At 41.5% G+C, this 20,900-nt stretch overlaps 1 protein-coding gene across 2 annotated transcripts in view; it reads right to left on the bottom strand.

Annotated features, from left to right (window-relative positions):
- PPL (periplakin) overlaps positions 1-16,104 on the bottom strand; it is a 56,013-nt gene extending 39,909 nt beyond the window's left edge. The window contains exon 1 of one of the 2 annotated variants that reach the window (XM_075830693.1): positions 15,895-16,104. In XM_075830693.1, coding sequence (XP_075686808.1) covers positions 15,895-15,959 — 65 coding nt within the window. In that variant the 5' untranslated portion in view covers positions 15,960-16,104. Of the gene's footprint in view, positions 1-6,511; positions 6,610-15,894 lie in introns of those variants that run through there. The other variant, XM_075830694.1, reaches the window with a different exon arrangement.
- Positions 16,105-20,900: the final 4,796 nt, after the last annotated feature.

The raw sequence follows: 20,900 nt of genomic DNA, 5'->3' as shown, positions 1-20,900 counted from the left end.
ATAATTATATACAGAAGATACCCAGGTTATACCAGCATGCCCCATATCACTATATACAAGAAGATGTGTAACTTATACCAGCTGTACATATATAATTATATACAGAAGATACCCGGGTTATACCAGCATGCTCCATATCACTATATACAAGAAGATGTGTAACTTATACCAGCTGTACATATATAATTATATACAGAAGATACCCGGGTTATACCAGCATGCTCCATATCACTATATACAAGAAGATGTATAACTTATACCAGCTGTACATATATAATTATATACAGAAGATACCCAGGTTATACCAGCATGCTCCATATCACTATATACAAGGAGATGTATAACTTATACCAGCTGTACATATATAATTATATACAGAAGATGCCCAGGTTATACCAGCATGCTCCATATCTCTATATACAAGAAGATGTATAACTTATACCAGCTGTACATATATAATTATATACAGAAGATACCCGGGTTATACCAGCATGCTCCATATCACTATATACAAGAAGATGTGTAACTTATACCAGCTGTACATATATAATTATATACAGAAGATACCCGGGTTATACCAGCATGCTCCATATCACTATATACAAGAAGATGTATAACTTATACCAGCTGTACATATATAATTATATACAGAAGATACCCAGGTTATACCAGCATGCTCCATATCACTATATACAGGAAGATGTATAACTTATACCAGCTGTACATATATAATTATATACAGAAGATACCCGGGTTATACCAGCATGCTCCATATCACTATATACAAGAAGATGTGTAACTTATACCAGCTGTACATATATAATTATATACAGAAGATACCCAGGTTATACCAGCATGCTCCATATCACTATATACAAGAAGATGTATAACTTATACCAGCTGTACATATATTATTATATACAGAAGATACCCAGGTTATACCAGCATGCTGCATATCACTATATACAAGAAGATGTATAACTTATACCAGCTGTACATATATAATTATATACAGAAGATACCCAGGTTATACCAGCATGCTCCATATCACTATATACAAGAAGATGTATAACTTATACCAGCTATACATATATACTTATATACAGAAGATACCCAGGTTATACCAGCATGCTCCATATCACTATATACAGGAAGATGTATAACTTATACCAGCTGTACATATATAATTATATACAGAAGATACCCAGGTTATACCAGCATGCTCCATATCACTATATACAAGAAGATGTGTAACTTATACCAGCTGTACATATATAATTATATACAGAAGATACCCAGGTTATACCAGCATGCTCCATATCACTATATACAAGAAGATGTGTAACTTATACCAGCTGTACATATATAATTATATACAGAAGATACCCAGGTTATACCAGCATGCTCCATATCACTATATACAAGAAGATGTGTAACTTATACCAGCTGTACATATATAATTATATACAGAAGATACCCAGGTTATACCAGCATGCTCCATATCACTATATACAAGAAGATGTATAACTTATACCAGCTGTACATATATAATTATATACAGGAGATACCCAGGTTATACCAGCATGCTCCATATCACTATATACAAGAAGATGTATAACTTATACCAGCTGTACATATATAATTATATACAGAAGATACCCAGGTTATACCAGCATGCTCCATATCACTATATACAAGTAGATGTATAACTTATACCAGCTGTACATATATAATTATATACAGAAGATTCCCAGGTTATACCAGCATGCCCCATATCACTATATACAAGAAGATGTATAACTTATACCAGCTGTACATCTATAATTATATACAGGAGATACCCAGGTTATACCAGCATGCTCCATATCACTATATACAAGAAGATGTATAACTTATACCAGCTGTACATATATAATTATATACAGGAGATACCCAGGTTATACCAGCATGCTCCATATCACTATATACAAGATGTATAACTTATACCAGCTGTACATATATAATTATGTACAGGAGATACCCAGGTTATACCAGCATGCTCCATATCACTATATACAAGTAGATGTATAACTTATACCAGCTGTACATATATAATTATATACAGAAGACACCCAGGTTATACCAGCATGCTCCATATCACTATATATAAGAAGATGTATAACTTATACCAGCTGTACATATATAATTATATACAGAAGATTCCCAGGTTATACCAGCATGCCCCATATACAAGAAGATGTATAACTTATACCAGCTGTACATATATAATTATATACAGAAGATACCCAGGTTATACCAGCATGCTCCATATCACTATATACAAGAAGATGTATAACTTATACCAGCTGTACATATATAATTATATACAGAAGATGCCCAGGTTATACCAGCATGCTCCATATCACTATATACAAGAAGATGTATAACTTATACCAGCTGTACATATATAATTATATACAGAAGATACCCAGGTTATACCAGCATGCTCCATATCACTATATACAAGAAGATGTATAACTTATACCAGCTGTACATATATAATTATATACAGAAGATACCCGGGTTATACCAGCATGCTCCATATCACTATATACAAGAAGATGTGTAACTTATACCAGCTGTACATATATAATTATATACAGAAGATACCCGGGTTATACCAGCATGCTCCATATCACTATATACAAGAAGATGTATAACTTATACCAGCTGTACATATATAATTATATACAGAAGATACCCAGGTTATACCAGCATGCTCCATATCACTATATACAGGAAGATGTATAACTTATACCAGCTGTACATATATAATTATATACAGAAGATACCCAGGTTATACCAGCATGCTCCATATCACTATATACAAGAAGATGTATAACTTATACCAGCTGTACATATATAATTATATACAGAAGATACCCGGGTTATACCAGCATGCTCCATATCACTATATACAAGAAGATGTATAACTTATACCAGCTGTACATATATAATTATATACAGAAGATACCCAGGTTATACCAGCATGCTCCATATCACTATATACAAGAAGATGTGTAACTTATACCAGCTGTACATATATAATTATATACAGAAGATACCCAGGTTATACCAGCATGCTCCATATCACTATATACAAGAAGATGTATAACTTATACCAGCTGTACATATATAATTATATACAGAAGATACCCAGGTTATACCAGCATGCTCCATATCACTATATACAAGAAGATGTGTAACTTATACCAGCTGTACATATATAATTATATACAGAAGATACCCAGGTTATACCAGCATGCTCCATATCACTATATACAAGAAGATGTGTAACTTATACCAGCTGTACATATATAATTATATACAGAAGATACCCGGGTTATACCAGCATGCTCCATATCACTATATACAAGAAGATGTATAACTTATACCAGCTGTACATATATAATTATATACAGAAGATACCCAGGTTATACCAGCATGCTCCATATCACTATATACAAGGAGATGTATAACTTATACCAGCTGTACATATATAATTATATACAGAAGATACCCAGGTTATACCAGCATGCCCCATATCACTATATACAAGAAGATGTGTAACTTATACCAGCTGTACATATATAATTATATACAGAAGATGCCCAGGTTATACCAGCATGCTCCATATCACTATATACAAGAAGATGTATAACTTATACCAGCTGTACATATATAATTATATACAGAAGATACCCAGGTTATACCAGCATGCTCCATATCACTATATACAAGAAGATGTGTAACTTATACCAGCTGTACATATATAATTATATACAGAAGATACCCAGGTTATACCAGCATGCTCCCTATTACTATATACAAGAAGATGTATAACTTATACCAGCTGTACATATATAATTATATACCAGATACCCAGGTTATACCAGCATGCTCCATATCACTATATACAAGAAGATGTATAACTTATACCAGCTGTACATATATAATTATATACAGAAGATACCCGGGTTATACCAGCATGCTCCATATCACTATATACAAGAAGATGTATAACTTATACCAGCTGTACATATATAATTATATACAGAAGATACCCAGGTTATACCAGCATGCTCCATATCACTATATACAAGAAGATGTTTACTTTATACCAGCTGTACATATATATTATATACAGGAGATACCCAGGTTATACCAGCATGCTCCATATCACTATATACAAGAAGATGTATAACTTATACCAGCTGTACATATATAATTATATACAGAAGATACCCAGGTTATACCAGCATGCTCCATATCACTATATACAAGAAGATGTTTACTTTATACCAGCTGTACATATATATTATATACAGGAGATACCCAGGTTATACCAGCATGCTCCATATCACTATATACAAGAAGATGTATAACTTATACCAGCTGTACATATATAATTATATACAGAAGATACCCAGGTTATACCAGCATGCTCCATATCACTATATACAAGAAGATGTATAACTTATACCAGCTGTACATATATAATTATATACAGAAGATACCCGGGTTATACCAGCATGCTCCATATCACTATATACAAGAAGATGTATAACTTATACCAGCTGTACATATATAATTATATACAGAAGATACCCGGGTTATACCAGCATGCTCCATATCACTATATACAAGTAGATGTATAACTTATACCAGCTGTATATATATAATTATATACAGGTGATACCCAGGTTATACCAGCATGCTCCATATCACTATATACAAGAAGATGTATAACTTATACCAGCTGTACATATATAATTATATACAGAAGATACCCAGGTTATACCACCATGCTCCATATCACTATATACAAGAAGATGTATAACTTATACCAGCTGTACATATATAATTATATACAGAAGATGTATAACTTATACCAGGTGTACATATATAATTATATACAGAAGATACCCAGGTTATACCAGCATGCTCCATATCACTATATACAAGAAGATGTATAACTTATACCAGCTGTACATATATAATTATATACAGAAGATACCCAGGTTATACCAGCATGCTCCATATCACTATATACAGGAAGATGTATAAGTCTGTGTATATTATTAGTTACTATATACATTCATCACGGCTTGAGCCACTTAGGTTGTCACTGATGAGTAGCGGAGTATCTCCACCATCGTTTCATGGATGTTGAGTAACATCTTACACTCTGTATTTACTCAGCAATGTGCATATTGTATTCAATTCTTATCTCAGAAAATTGCTGAGTAAATAATGGTCATGATAAAGTTACGCTATTTAAAGGCCCACTAACCCTTAAGTCATCAGTTTATAATAGAGTGGGAGCGTTATAAGAGGAGCGGCTGATATCAGTCACATATCTGGATGTAGATGTCTCTGCAGGTTCTCAGCACTGGAGAGATGTCGTGGGGAGGGACGTTTTTTGCACTCATCCCATTGAAGAACACTACAGTCAGCCTCTGCGCAGCTGGAAATGGCTGATAACAGGGAGTAATAGTGTCACGGTCAACTTATGGAGTATAGGTTGCGGCTTTAGTCAAGTAAATTTTGGTTCCCGATAGACGTCAGCACCCGGCGAACCCGGGCAAGTGCCAGGGCCCACTACCCTTGGAGGGGCCCACTAGGACGCCGGGTGCTGACGCTGCCAACATGGCTCCTCCAGGAGTGGAATCCCCAGCCAGAGTCTTGCTGGGGATTCTGCTTATAGACGGAGCCTTGTCTAGGAGGCGGTGTAACTTCCGCTGTAGCACCACAGGGCCCACGGCATGATGGGGCCCGTGCCGCCCGCTGTCACGGTCCCACCATGCCCAGTGGCCCCGCTTTCAGCCGCCATGGCTGCTGCAGCGGTAGCGACACCATATTTAATGGTATCTGCGGCCTTAGGATGCTATTGAACGCTATGGCAGAGCAGGGAGGTATCTCCCCACTCTGCCATTTACTACGCTACAGACTCCCAGGCAGAGTGCTAGTAGATAATAGCGCTCTGCCGGGACTCTGGCTCTGGGGAAGCCCCAGACATCACCGTCCAAATATGGACAGTGATGTCAGGAGGAGAGAAGGAGTCCCAGGCAGAGCGCTAGAAGCGGCTCTGCTCCTGGACTCCGTCCCTGGGGAAGCCCCTGCCATCACTGTCCATTTATGTACTCTGTTTCTTTGGTGTCAGGGGAAAGAAGCCTACTTTTTCTGTCTCCCTAATGGCAGCCATTTTGCCAGCGTAATTGTGCGCTTGGGTTTGTCCTAGAAAGGAGCAGAAGCTTTAATCTAAGGGAAGTCTGACCGAGAGGAACGTTTGCTTTATCAAAATATATCGAACTGGTCCCCTTTAAGGATATAAAATGGCCGCCCAAGAAGTGTTTACACATTTTTCCTCTATCCTTCATTTAGGATTTTTTTTCATAACAATCTGTGACTTGTAATATTGCAGAATTTTTCACAATGGAGATTAAGAGTCACCAGAATCCAAAAAAATCACCAGAATGCGTCTCCACACCCAGTGGTATTGTCATCTGAGCGAGGCCTACAGGCGTTCCCGAGGTGTCCTGGCCATCAGGTTTAGCAAGACGGAAATTATTCAAATTTCTTACTCAACGCTATAATTTTTTACAAAACAGACTGAACCCTCAGCCTCAGCACTCAGAAAGAATGGCGCTGCTCCACATTCATTCTAGTAGAGGGCGAATATTCAGCATTCTAACATGGCGGCCATTTTGTTAAGAATTTAAGGTGACATTCTGGTGTGAATAGTCAAAACTGCTGCAAAGGAAAAGTGAAGGAGTTGCCTATAGCAACCAATCAAATTCCACCTTTCATTCCCCAGTGGCCCTTTGGAAAATGGAAGGTGGAATCTGATTGGTTGCTATGGGCAACTCTTCCACTTTTCCTTTGCCCCAGTTTTGCTAAATCTTCCTCACATATTTCTACAATGGCGGCCGTTTTGTTAAGATATAACACATGCGGGCCTTAAAGGCAGCAACTGGCCCATATTTTAATGGGACTGTTGCACTTTTACACAAAATAAACACCTTCTGGGTCGTCTTTGTCTAGAGTGTTGGTGCCATTTTGTGGCATTCAGATCAGTTATCTCACTACCCCAGATGATTTCTGAATACACCTCCTTCCTGCTAATCCTGGTGCTGGGTCATTTCCGCCATCCTCTTGTTTAACCCCTTGTGGTGCCCATGCTATCAGGGCCAGTGGCGCCCCCTTCAGTGATGGCAGGTTATGCATTCGTGCGACCCCTAGGGTCGGCCCTGCCTTTATTTCCTTGTCGAGGTGTAAGCTCCTGGGCCCTAATGCAAAATCTATACCAGGGTACTTACGTACCAGGTGCCATTTATAAAACGAATGTCTTCTGATGTGGCAGAGAGGCCGCTCAGGAACCAGATGCCACTATTTTTGTATTTATGGTGTCACCTATTTGGTTCTTGAGCGACCAACTTAAAATGCCTCGGCATCCCGTTGCCGTCCGATAATGCAGAGTTTACTTTGCGTGAGCGCGTTCTCACACCCGATATCAGCGTCACACCCTGGCCCCAACTTCTTGCTGAACCTGCTCGGTTCCTGAGCTCTGCTATGTTGTCTGCCTCACGCCCTTTTCTTATTTGACATAACATTAGTGATTCGGAGCTCGCACTCCTCCCTCAAGAAAAACGTCTCTGGAATCTTCTATCAGTCCAACCTATAAGCATGATGCGGAGATCCATTTTCTTCTTTAGGTTTTACCAGGAAGAGCTAAATTTAGATGCAAATACTTGAAATATGAAAAAACGATTGACACCCAGATGGGAACACAATACAGGAAAGCGGTCTCATCCATAGGTGTAGGCCAAGAAAAAATAATTTGGGATATAATTAGCGGAAACCATCAACAAGTAGAACAGCTGCTGACGGATCTTAATAAGGGGTTTATTTTTATTAGAATTATGCATTGTATGAATACACGGGACATCCCAACTCACCAACACATGAACATCCAAATAGTCGGGTGATGTACGGTATAAATACCTAATACTTGCATTAGATACGTAGTAAGAATTATAGATGTGAAAAGCAGCTTGCTGATGGTTTCCAGCATCTCTATCTTATAACACTCTAATGCAATTTATAACAATGCCTCTTCCAATGTATGGAAAAAATGGTCAACATTAACAGACAACGAAAACTTAGGATTTCCAGTGGGATTCCCAAATGCAATAATATTGAATTTTCGTAAACTTCTGTAATGCTACACACACGTTTAATGGCACAAACCTAAAAAAAAATATATATATATCCGATTCCTGCCCATTATAGTGTACAAATTATATTACAGTTTCAATGGAAGATCCCAATGTATCCTGGAAATACCTAGTGGTCACCGGTGGTACTGCAGTGACATCACAGCAGCAAAACAGAATAATTTTTCAAGAGAGAATGAATTTCTCAGAGAATTATTGAACAAATTGATCAGACACTTAGAATAAAGTTCTACGACCTCCTCTTGCAGAGTCAGGTGAGGGGGAGGCCATCAATTGCCAAGAGTCCCCCTTTCCTAGTGGCCCATAAGGACTGGAAATATATGGCAGTGAGCATTGTATGGTGGTTTTATATGGGTACGGTATAGAGCTATTATTTATATTAAACCTACAAGAAACCTAAAAAAAAAAAAAGGGAGAAAAGAAGGGGAGTCCCCAACAAGCCTCAGAAACAATCTAAGAAGCAATAATTTAGTATATATTTTTGGTATTCATGGAATGCTAGGTATGGGACGTTCGTTTTGAGACTGGTTGTCTTTGTTTTCCTCATGGTATGTTGTCATCTATACCTTACCGTTATTGATCTCCATGTATGACCCGCTTTATTCAAATATATTTATTACTGTGATACCCGGTATTGTTGTGTATTAATAAAGACTTATATATTTTTTACGATACGTGGCAGTGATTTATCCTTATCCTCTATTGGGGTGTCATGTCCCCTGTGTTATTATTTGGCATTGTATGGTGGTATTTGGGCACAGTATGGTGGTTTTATTTAGCATTGTATGTTGGTTTTATTTGGCATGGTATGGTGGTATTATTTGGGCACTGGTGGTATTTGTGCACTGTTTGGTGGTATTATATGAGCATTGTATGGTGGTATTATTTGTGCACTGGTGGTATTTGTGCACTGTATGGTGGTATTATTTGAGCACTGTATGGTGGTATTATTTGTGCACTGTATGGTGGTATTATTTGTGCACTGTATGGTGGTATTATTCGGGCACTGTAGGGTGGAATTATTTGGGCACTGTATGGTGGTATTATTTGTGCACTGTATGGTGGTATTATTCGGGCACTGTATGGTGGTATTACTCGGGCATTGTATGGTGGTATTATTTGGGCCCTGTATGGGGGTATTATTTATCACTGTATGGTGGTATTATTTGGGCACTGTATGGGGGTATTATTTGGCATTGTATGGGGGTATTATTTGGGCCCTGTATGGGGGTATTATTTGGCATTGTATGGGGGTATTATTTGGGCCCTGTATGGGGGTATTATTTGGGCCCTGTATGGGGGTATTATTTATCACTGTATGGTGGTATTATTTGGGCCCTGTATGGGGGTATTATTTGGCATTGTATGGGGGTATTATTTGGCATTGTATGGGGGTATTATTTGGGCCCTGTATGGGGGTATTATTTATCACTGTATGGTGGTATTATTTGGGCACTGTATGGTGGTATTATTTGGCATTGTATGGTGGTATTATATAGTAGTATTATTTGGCATTGTATAGTAGTATTATTTGGCATTGTATGGTGGTATTATTGAGCATTGTATGGTGGTATTATTTGGCATTGTATGGGGGTATTATTGGGCATTGTATGGGGGTATTATTTGGCATTGTATGGGGGTATTATTTGGCATTGTATGGGGGTATTATTTGGCACTGTATGGTGGTATTATTTGGCATTGTATGGTGGTATTATTTGGCATTGTATGGTGGTATTATTTGGCATTGTATGGTAGCATTAGGGTATAGAAATGGTGAGGCATGAGGGCCCTACTTCTATTGTTGCCGACTTTCTATAAAGCCGGCCCCGTTCCCTTCATAGCCGGCCCCGTTGAGTTGACTTTGAGAGTACTAACCACGAGTTAATCCGGAGCAGGTTTGATATGGAACGTGCGGCGTCCTACATCACACCGTCTATTGTTTGCAAACAAAGGAGCCTTTTTCTAATCCAGTGAAAGGAGGCGTCAGACCTGGGAAAAGAGCCACGGCAAGACAGGTGCCAGTAACGTGCCAGTACCGTGCCAGTGTAAGGATCTCATGGAAAGTCAAGTAGCAGAACTGGTGGCTCTTAAAGGAGCCATTGGAAGCTGGCAGCTCCTTGTTATATGCCCTATTGTGGCTATTAGGGATGGGGCGTCCTATCTATTAGCCTGAGCCAAGTCCACCATGTTGCTCTGTATTGGAAGACCACAGGGAGCTAATGAAAGAAGATTTGTCATGGGGTCATGGCGAGCAGAAGTGGGTCATCTCTGGTGTTGTTTATCTTAGTAATAAGTGAGTGAGAAGGGGCAATGGGGTAGGCGATGAACTTCAAACATGGCCCGTCTAATCTCCCCAATGAGCGGACACTTGAGTGCATGTGGTAGCCTCCCCCACAGCGGATCCCAATCACCATGGCCAATAGAAGTCTAATGGATATAGAAGGGGCTTGATGAAGACTTGCGCCACTTGTTGGGTCGGGGCATACGCCAAAGTGCAATGGCCAAAGCCGGAGAGAAATGTATGGACTCTCACAATGGATGTGACTTATAGAAGACGAACATAGACCGCATCCATTAATAAGTGGGGGACAAAAATTGCATCACATCCATCTTGTCTCATATGACTGATGCCACCAGAGACTGTTCCACCGGGCATTGGTTGGCAGAGGTCTCCATCTAGCTCTGCCCTCAAGAATGGGCAAAATGACTCCTCAATTAAGGGATTATTATAATTGGATGACAGGTAATAATCGTGGAGATAAGGACCCCTGAAGTCAAGCAGCGTAGCTATAGGGTGTGCCGAAGTAGCAGTTGCACCCGGACTCAGAAGACACCTACCATGGCACATGGCAGGTGGGGGACGGTTACGGATTTTGCATTGTACCCCCAGAGCTTCACGTTACTCCTCTGCCAGTTGATATTACAAGGGTTAAGCACAATGTTGAGGCAATGTCCACATCGTGTCCTGGCATACCATCAATGGGCAATTACCATATGCCACCTCTTCTCCACCTACCTATGGCGACACTTGTATCATGTGGCAGGAGGCCTATGGGCTCCACAGATTCTGGGGCTCAGTTGTGATAGATCCTTCTTTTTTTAGATAGTAGGTCCAGATTTGATGCCCCCACAACCAGTCTGATTGGTATATTTAAAATTAAGACCAAATACGGGTTATTTCCCCTTCTAAGGTCACATTCTTGAAATATCTACAAATAGTCTTGTCAAACAAGGGTATGCTCCTCCTGCGGAAGGAATGTCTCCTCGGTCCATTCACAGGACTTCAGAAAATAAGTGGTTAATTATAATCACAGTAAATGAAGCTTAATCATTGTATAATGAGAAGACCTTATACAGCTCACATCTGAGGGTTTGTTACATTGTATCCATCCTCTGTGAGCTAAACAGCCTGGACTCCAGACGGATACATTTTACCTGCACTGATACATTGTAACAAACTATCATAACAGGAGAGAGATTTGTGCCGTTTATGTGTTTAGCTCACAGGGGATTGTCATACAATTATAACAAACCCCCAGCTGTGAGAAGTATTCTGTATGAAAAAAAAAAAGGTTTCCATTCACAGACTGCAAGTAGAGATCTTGGAAATGGTGTTTGCAGAACTTTTTATTATACAGTGATTAACTTTTAACAGAGATAAACCGGTCTCTGGGAAGTGACAACCAATATGGCCACCATTATAGCTCTCACAAGCGTTTGACCCAGCTTTCCCTAGTTCCTGAATGGTGGACCTACTTAGCTATGGAGGACGGCCTAGTCATCAATCGTTATTGCAATACACATTTTTACCACAATTGCAGATTCTAAATCTGTGGTGGTCCTTGCTGGGGGGGGGGGGGGGCATGGAAGGGAAGGGCATGGAAGGGAATCCCGAGGGCCGGAGAACAGACTTATATCTTGTTACCTCCATATATGTCACCTCCTTGTGCTGGAGTCACATTCTCCAGGTTAATCCTCACACACAGCAGGGTGGTGTCCCCTTCATACTCTCATCATTCACACTGACGTAGGACGGATGACTCCCACACCCATCAGATCAGTCACTGTCACCGCCTAGGTGAGACTACTGCCACCACCGGGCTTCTCTCCACACCTGGGATGTTCCACAAACCCTAAACACTGACAAAATGTTCCCTACTCTACTCCTACTTGTGAGACTACAACTCCCAGGATGCCTGGACAGCCGAAGGCATGCTTGGAGTTGTAGTTTCACTGTCACGACAGATGGAGAGTAACAGTTTGAAAACTTCTGCCCTACACAATGGCCGCAGAGAAGATTGGCATGGGTGATGGCCAATGCCTAGACTAAGGACCCAATAAGCATTTGCCCCCCTGCGACTGTCCCAGGTTACACATCCTGTCACATTCCGGTGCCGTCCTCTCCACCCCCAGCCGTTATTCACTTTGCACCAGAATTAAATAACACTCAAAAAAAATCTATATGCGGTAAACTATGTCATAGCAAGAGTTAAAATACCCCCCCCCCCCTCATCGCTGGCCCCTGACACTACACCACCCATCAGGTCAGAGCAGGCTCTGGTGTTTGTCCTCCTCCACCTTGTAGGAGAGGAGGTTGGAATGGTCCCCCATGGTCAGTCCTAATATTATGGTCCCTGTGGGGACGGGTGCCCATGGTGGCTGCGGAAGATGGGGACCCCCTATCTGTGGACCCCACAGCAGCCACATTGGGGCCTCTAAGCTACACACGCCTTGGTCTTCATTACCAGAAGGAATATTGGGTTTCTTAATATAGGGCAGCGCTATGGGGGAGGCTGAAGGACATGTGCAAGGGTCATGTAAACACGACACATCCATATGGGAACCACTGACCATAAATCCCAGTCCTGGGTGAGTCTATATTTGTCTGCCCTGCAGAGCTGACACTCATTAACATCAATCACATTGTGTCACAAAGAAAGAACAATAAAGGACGAGCCGGTTTCCTGACATCAAAGATGATCGTCCAGACACAGCCGAGACCAATCAGTCAGATTCAATTCTGTTCTATCCGTTACTAGAAAAACTGGGTGAGGAATTTGGTCACCAGGAAAGTCTGGACTCTGCCCGGTTATACCCGGATACAAGGACTGCAGATGGAACGAGCACTAGAACCAGTGTGACCAGGAACCATAGTCCAAGCCCAAGAACCAACCATGGATCCTGTGTAACCAGACCTGGACCGACGAATGATCTACAGAAAACCCAGTACAACCGGCGCTAGAACCCAGTGTAACCGGCACTAGAACCCAGTGTAACCGGCACTAGAACCCAGTGTAACCGGCACTAGAGCCCAGTGTAACCGGCACTAGAACACCGTGTAACCGGCACTAGAACACCGTGTAACCGGCACTAGAACACCGTGTAACCGGCACTAGAACACCGTGTAACCGGCACTAGAACACCGTGTAACCGGCACTAGAACACCGTGTAACCGGCACTAAAACCCAGTGTAGCCGGCACTAGAACACCGTGTAACCGGCACTAGAACACCGTGTAACCGGCACTAGAACACCGTGTAACCGGCACTAGAACACCGTGTAACCGGCACTAGAACACCGTGTAACCGGCACTAGAACACCGTGTAACCGGCACTAGAACACCGTGTAACCGGCACTAGAACACCGTGTAACCGGCACTAGAACACCGTGTAACCGGCACTAGAACACCGTGTAACCGGCACTAGAACACCGTGTAACCGGCACTAGAACACCGTGTAACCGGCACTAGAACCCAGTGTAGCCGGCACTAGAACCCAGTGTAACCGGCACTAGAACCCAGTGTAACCGGCACTAGAACCCAGTGTAACCGGCACTAGAACCCAGTGTAACCGGCACTAGAACCCAGTGTAACCGGCACTAGAGCCCAGTGTAACCGGCACTAGAGCCCAGTGTAACCGGCACTAGAGCCCAGTGTAACCGGCACTAGAGCCCAGTGTAACCGGCACTAGAACCCAGTGTAACCGGCACTAGAACCCAGTGTAACCGGCACTAGAACCCAGTGTAACCGGCACTAGAACCCAGTGTAACCGGCACTAGAACCCAGTGTAACCGGCACTAGAACCCAGTGTAACCGGCACTAGAACCCAGTGTAAGCAGCAGCACAGACACTGGAACCCAATATATCCAGTGCAGGCTCTAGAACCTTGCATACCTGATCCTGAAAACTCAACATAGTGCGTAATATACAGTCTTTAGCCTCTAGATACTGGTACAAAACAATATATACAGTCTGGAATCTGTTGATCCTAGTACAGAACAGTATAAACAGTTTGGAGCTTCTATATCTCAGCACTGTACATGATATACAGTGTAGAGCATCTAGAGCCCAGCACAGTATATATATATATATATATATATATATATATATATATATATATATATATAGTATGAGTGATCTCAGCAGAGAGCTAGCCTCCTAATGATGAACAGACATAAGTCATTGTATAGATGCGAGTACCTATAATACATAGGTAACAAACACCAGGGTATATAGTATTAGTGTCAGAATGCATAGAACATAGTTGACAGTGTGTACAGTGTATATGTGGTGGTGTGTATAGGTGTAACTGGTCATAGTATGCATAATCCATAGGTAACAATATGCATAGTGTATAAATTACATTTATATATGCTCTACAGGTGATAGTGTGTATAGATAACATTGTGGATACTCTCTATAGGTAACAGTGTACAGGTGAAAGGATACTCTATAGGTGACAGTGTGTACAGGTGCATGGATACTGTCTATAGGGGACAGTTAAGGGAGATACTCTTTATAGGGGACAGGCGTGCAGGTGAGAGAATACTCTCTATAGGGGACCTTATGTACAGGTGGGTGGATACCCTCTACGGGGGACAATATGTACAGGCAAGATAATACTCTCTTTAGGGGACAGTGCATACAGATGGGAGGATACTCTATAAGGGATAGTGTGCACAGGTGCGTGGAGAGTCTCTATAGGTGACAGTGTGTATAGGTGAGTGTATAACCTCTATAGGGGACAGGTCATACAGGTGAAAGGATACTCTATAGGGGACCATGTGCAGGTGCACGGATAATCTCGATAGGGGACAGCTCATACAGGTGAGAGGATACTCTATAGGGGACAGCATGTATAAGTGAGAGGATGCTATCCATAGGAGAATTTGTGTACAGGTGCGGAGATGCTATATAGGGGACAGTGTACAGATGAGACGATACTCTATAGGTGACAGTGTGTACAGGTGAGCGAATACTCTCTATAGGGGACAGTGCGTACAGGTGAGCGAATACTCTCTATAGGGGACAGTGCGTACAGGTGAGCGAATATTCTATGGGGGACAATGTGTACAGGCGAGAGGATACTCTCTATAGGGGACAGTGTGTACATGCGAGAGGATACTCTATAGGGACAGTGTGTACAGGCGAGAGGATACTCTATAGGGGACAGTGTGTATAGGTGAGAGGATACTCTCTATAGGGGAGTGTGTACAGGCGAGAGGATACTCTATAGGGACAGCGTGTACAGGTGATTGGATAATCTCTATAGTGGACAGGTCATACAGGTGAGAGTATATCCTATAGGGACACTCTAACGTAACAGGTGGAGGCTACTCACACTTTGGGCTGCACAGGGTTGGGGCTGTACTTTGCAGCGGTTCGTTTCTTGAACAAGGAGCTCATGTTTCCTCGCTCCTCAGGTGGCCGGTGGCTGCTCCTGGGTTTTGGGGTGATGCTGCAGGCTGGGGCCCCCGATGAAGTCCCTTTGCAGAGTCTCTGAGGTGTTGGCTCCTGGCTGGGGAGTTGCAGGGAGTCAGTGAGGAGCTGGGGATCCTGCTCTACAGGTAGGAGGGGGAGTGACTGGATGGGCAGGTTATTATTACCTGGAAGGTGGAGCTGACTTTAGTGTACACTCCACCTCTCATGCAGGGACTGTCACAGGTCAGCAGCAGCAGCAGCATGTAGTGTCCTCTGAAGCTCAGGGCCAGGCACACAGCTTAACCCCTGCACTGCCACAACCCCCACAGATTCCAGCACAGAATAGGAGAGCAAATCCGTGTATGATGGGAGTGAATCCACCAGTACAGCCTGTGGCTCTTCAGCTGTTGTGAAACTACAACTCCCAACATGCTGAAAGTTGTATTACTACAACAGAGGAAGGCCGCAGGCTGCAGACCACTGCTCTGCAGACTATAATTCCTTACATATGTATCAATCTATTACATTTCATGTAGGGCTTGCATGCCACCTGGCAGGAGAGGGGTTAATCCCATGTGTTCTGTTTATAGTGTGTAGGGATAGGAGTGGCTTAAAGTGACAGCTCCAGGCAGGGGGAGGGAGGGGTGCATACCAAAGAGACAGGAGGGGCCACATCTGACAAACCCAAACTACACCAATCACATGAAGCAGAGCGACTCGCACAGCACTGCACAGCCTGCAGGGGGCAGCAGAGGAGACCGCAATGATGGGAGGAATACTCCGCAAATGTATCTATGACACAAGAGAAGAAATATTCTGAACATCCATGTATATATATATATACTCCACATCCACCTGCTATACACGGCCCTGTCCTTACATAACACAGACATGAATGCAGCTAATTACATTGTGTATTCTGTGTTACATTACATTATCAACTACTTCTCAGTGCTATATAACAGTTATACTATGGGGGGGGGGGGGGGCGCTATGGAGATCTGGTATTATTATTGGGGTTCATTTAGATATTGCAGAAGTTGGGACGTACTGAATAAGGGGGTCACAGCACTTAGTACCTGGCCGGACCCCTTCTGTTATATTTCTGTACTTTCCCGTGGCTGAGAATAACTGCAGATTTTGTTGAGTTTTATGTCTCATTCAGGTCACCAGTGGGAGCCCCCTTTAAGAGTAATTGATGTTGCCCTTGGCATCAGGGAATGAGCAAACATGTAAGATCACTACTGTCCCAATAATAGTGCCATATAGTGCCTATATAATATCACCGTACAGCACCTACATATAACTGCCATATACTGCCTACATCATAGTGCCATATAGTGCCTATATAATATCACCGTACAGCACCTACATATAACTGCCATATACTGCCTACATTATAGTGCCATATAGTGCCTATATAATACCACTGTACAGCACCTACATATTACTGCCATATAGTGCCTTCATTATAGTGCCATATAGTGCCTATATAATACCACTGTACAGCACCTACATATTACTGCCATATACTGCCTACATATAACTGCCATATACTGCCTACATCATAGTGCCATATAGTGCCTATATAATATCACCGTACAGCACCTACATATAACTGCCATATACTGCCTACATTATAGTGCCATATAGTGCCTATATAATACCACTGTACAGCACCTACATATAACTGCCATATACTGCCTACATCATAGTGCCATATAGTGCCTATATAATATCACCGTACAGCACCTACATATAACTGCCATATACTGCCTACATTGTAGTGCCATATAGTGCCTATATAATACCACTGTACAGCACCTACATATTACTGCCATATAGTGCCTTCATTATAGTGCCATATAGTGCCTATATAATACCACTGTACAGCACCTACATATTACTGCCATATACTGCCTACATATAACTGCCATATACTGCCTACATCATAGTGCCATATAGTGCCTATATAATACCACTGTACAGCACCTACATATTACTGCCATATGCTGCCTATATTATAGTGCCATATAGTGCCTATATAATATCACCGTACAGCACCTACATATTACTGCCATATACTGCCTACATTATAGTGCCATATAGTGCCTACATTATAGTGACATATAGTGCCTCTATAATACCGCTGTACAGCACCTACATATAACTGCCATATACTGCCTACATCATAGTGCCATATAGTGCCTATATAATACCCCCGTACAGCACCTACATATAACTGCCATATACTGCCTACATTATAGTGCCATATAGTGCCTATATAATACCACCGTACAGCACCCACATATAACTGCCATATACTGCCTACATCATAGTGCCATATAGTGCCTATATAATACCACTGTACAGCACCTACATATTACTGCCATATACTGCCTACATATAACTGCCATATACTGCCTACATCATAGTGCCATATAGTGCCTATATAATACCACTGTACAGCACCTACATATTACTGCCATATACTGCCTACATATAACTGCCATATACTGCCTACATCATAGTGCCATATAGTGCCTATATAATACCACTGTACAGCACCTACATATTACTGCCATATACTGCCTACATAATATCACCGTATACAGCACCTACATATTACTGCCATATACTGCCTACATTATAGTGCCATATAGCGCCTAAATAATACCACTGTACAGCACCTACATATTACTGCCATATACTGCCTTCATTATAGTGCCATGTAGTGCCTCTATAATACCACTGTACAGCACCTACATATTACTGCCATATACTGCCTACATTATAGTGCCATATAGTGCCTATATAATACCACTGTACAGCACCTACATATTACTGCCATATAGTGCCTTCATTATAGTGCCTTCATTATAGTGCCATATACTGCCTACATTATAGTGCCATATAGTGCCTCTATAATACCACTGTACAGCACCTACATATTACTGCAATATACTGCCTACATTATAGTGCCATATAGTGCCTACATTATAGTGACATATAGTGCCTCTATAATACCACTGTACAGCACCTACATATAACTGCCATATACTGCCTACATCATAGTGCCATATAGTGCCTATATAATACCCCCGTACAGCACCTACATATAACTGCCATATACTGCCTACATCATAGTGCCATATAGTGCCTATATAATACCACCGTACAGCACCCACATATAACTGCCATATACTGCCTACATCATAGTGCCATATAGTGCCTATATAATACCACTGTACAGCACCTACATATTACTGCTATATACTGCCTACATATAACTTCCATATACTGCCTACATCATAGTGCCATATAGTGCCTATATAATACCACTGTACAGCACCTACATATTACTGCCATATACTGCCTACATAATATCACCGTATACAGCACCTACATATTACTGCCATATACTGCCTACATTATAGTGCCATATAGCGCCTAAATAATACCACTGTACAGCACCTACATATTACTGCCATATACTGCCTTCATTATAGTGCCATGTAGTGCCTCTATAATACCACTGTACAGCACCTACATATTACTGCCATATACTGCCTACATTATAGTGCCATATAGTGCCTATATAATACCACTGTACAGCACCTACATATTACTGCCATATAGTGCCTTCATTATAGTGCCTTCATTATAGTGCCATATACTGCCTACATTATAGTGCCATATAGTGCCTCTATAATACCACTGTACAGCACCTACATATTACTGCAATATACTGCCTACATTATAGTGCCATATAGTGCCTACATTATAGTGACATATAGTGCCTCTATAATACCACTGTACAGCACCTACATATAACTGCCATATACTGCCTACATCATAGTGCCATATAGTGCCTATATAATACCCCCGTACAGCACCTACATATAACTGCCATATACTGCCTACATCATAGTGCCATATAGTGCCTATATAATACCACCGTACAGCACCCACATATAACTGCCATATACTGCCTACATCATAGTGCCATATAGTGCCTATATAATACCACTGTACAGCACCTACATATTACTGCTATATACTGCCTACATATAACTTCCATATACTGCCTACATCATAGTGCCATATAGTGCCTATATAATACCACTGTACAGCACCTACATATTACTGCCATATACTGCCTACATAATATCACCGTATACAGCACCTACATATTACTGCCATATACTGCCTACATTATAGTGCCATATAGCGCCTAAATAATACCACTGTACAGCACCTACATATTACTGCCATATACTGCCTACATTATAGTGCCATATAGTGCCTACATTATAGTGACATATAGTGCCTCTATAATACCGCTGTACAGCACCTACATATAACTGCCATATACTGCCTACATCATAGTGCCATATAGTGCCTATATAATACCCCCGTACAGCACCTACATATAACTGCCATATACTGCCTACATTATAGTGCCATATAGTGCCTATATAATACCACCGTACAGCACCCACATATAACTGCCATATACTGCCTACATCATAGTGCCATATAGTGCCTATATAATACCACTGTACAGCACCTACATATTACTGCCATATACTGCCTACATATAACTGCCATATACTGCCTACATCATAGTGCCATATAGTGCCTATATAATACCACTGTACAGCACCTACATATTACTGCCATATACTGCCTACATATAACTGCCATATACTGCCTACATCATAGTGCCATATAGTGCCTATATAATACCACTGTACAGCACCTACATATTACTGCCATATACTGCCTACATAATATCACCGTATACAGCACCTACATATTACTGCCATATACTGCCTACATTATAGTGCCATATAGCGCCTAAATAATACCACTGTACAGCACCTACATATTACTGCCATATACTGCCTTCATTATAGTGCCATG

This window comes from Rhinoderma darwinii, chromosome 6 (assembly GCF_050947455.1).
Source record: "Rhinoderma darwinii isolate aRhiDar2 chromosome 6, aRhiDar2.hap1, whole genome shotgun sequence".
Taxonomy (NCBI): Eukaryota; Metazoa; Chordata; class Amphibia; order Anura; family Rhinodermatidae; genus Rhinoderma; species Rhinoderma darwinii.
Note: the sequence above shows the minus strand (reverse complement) of the source record. Positions and strands in the feature narration are given on the sequence as shown.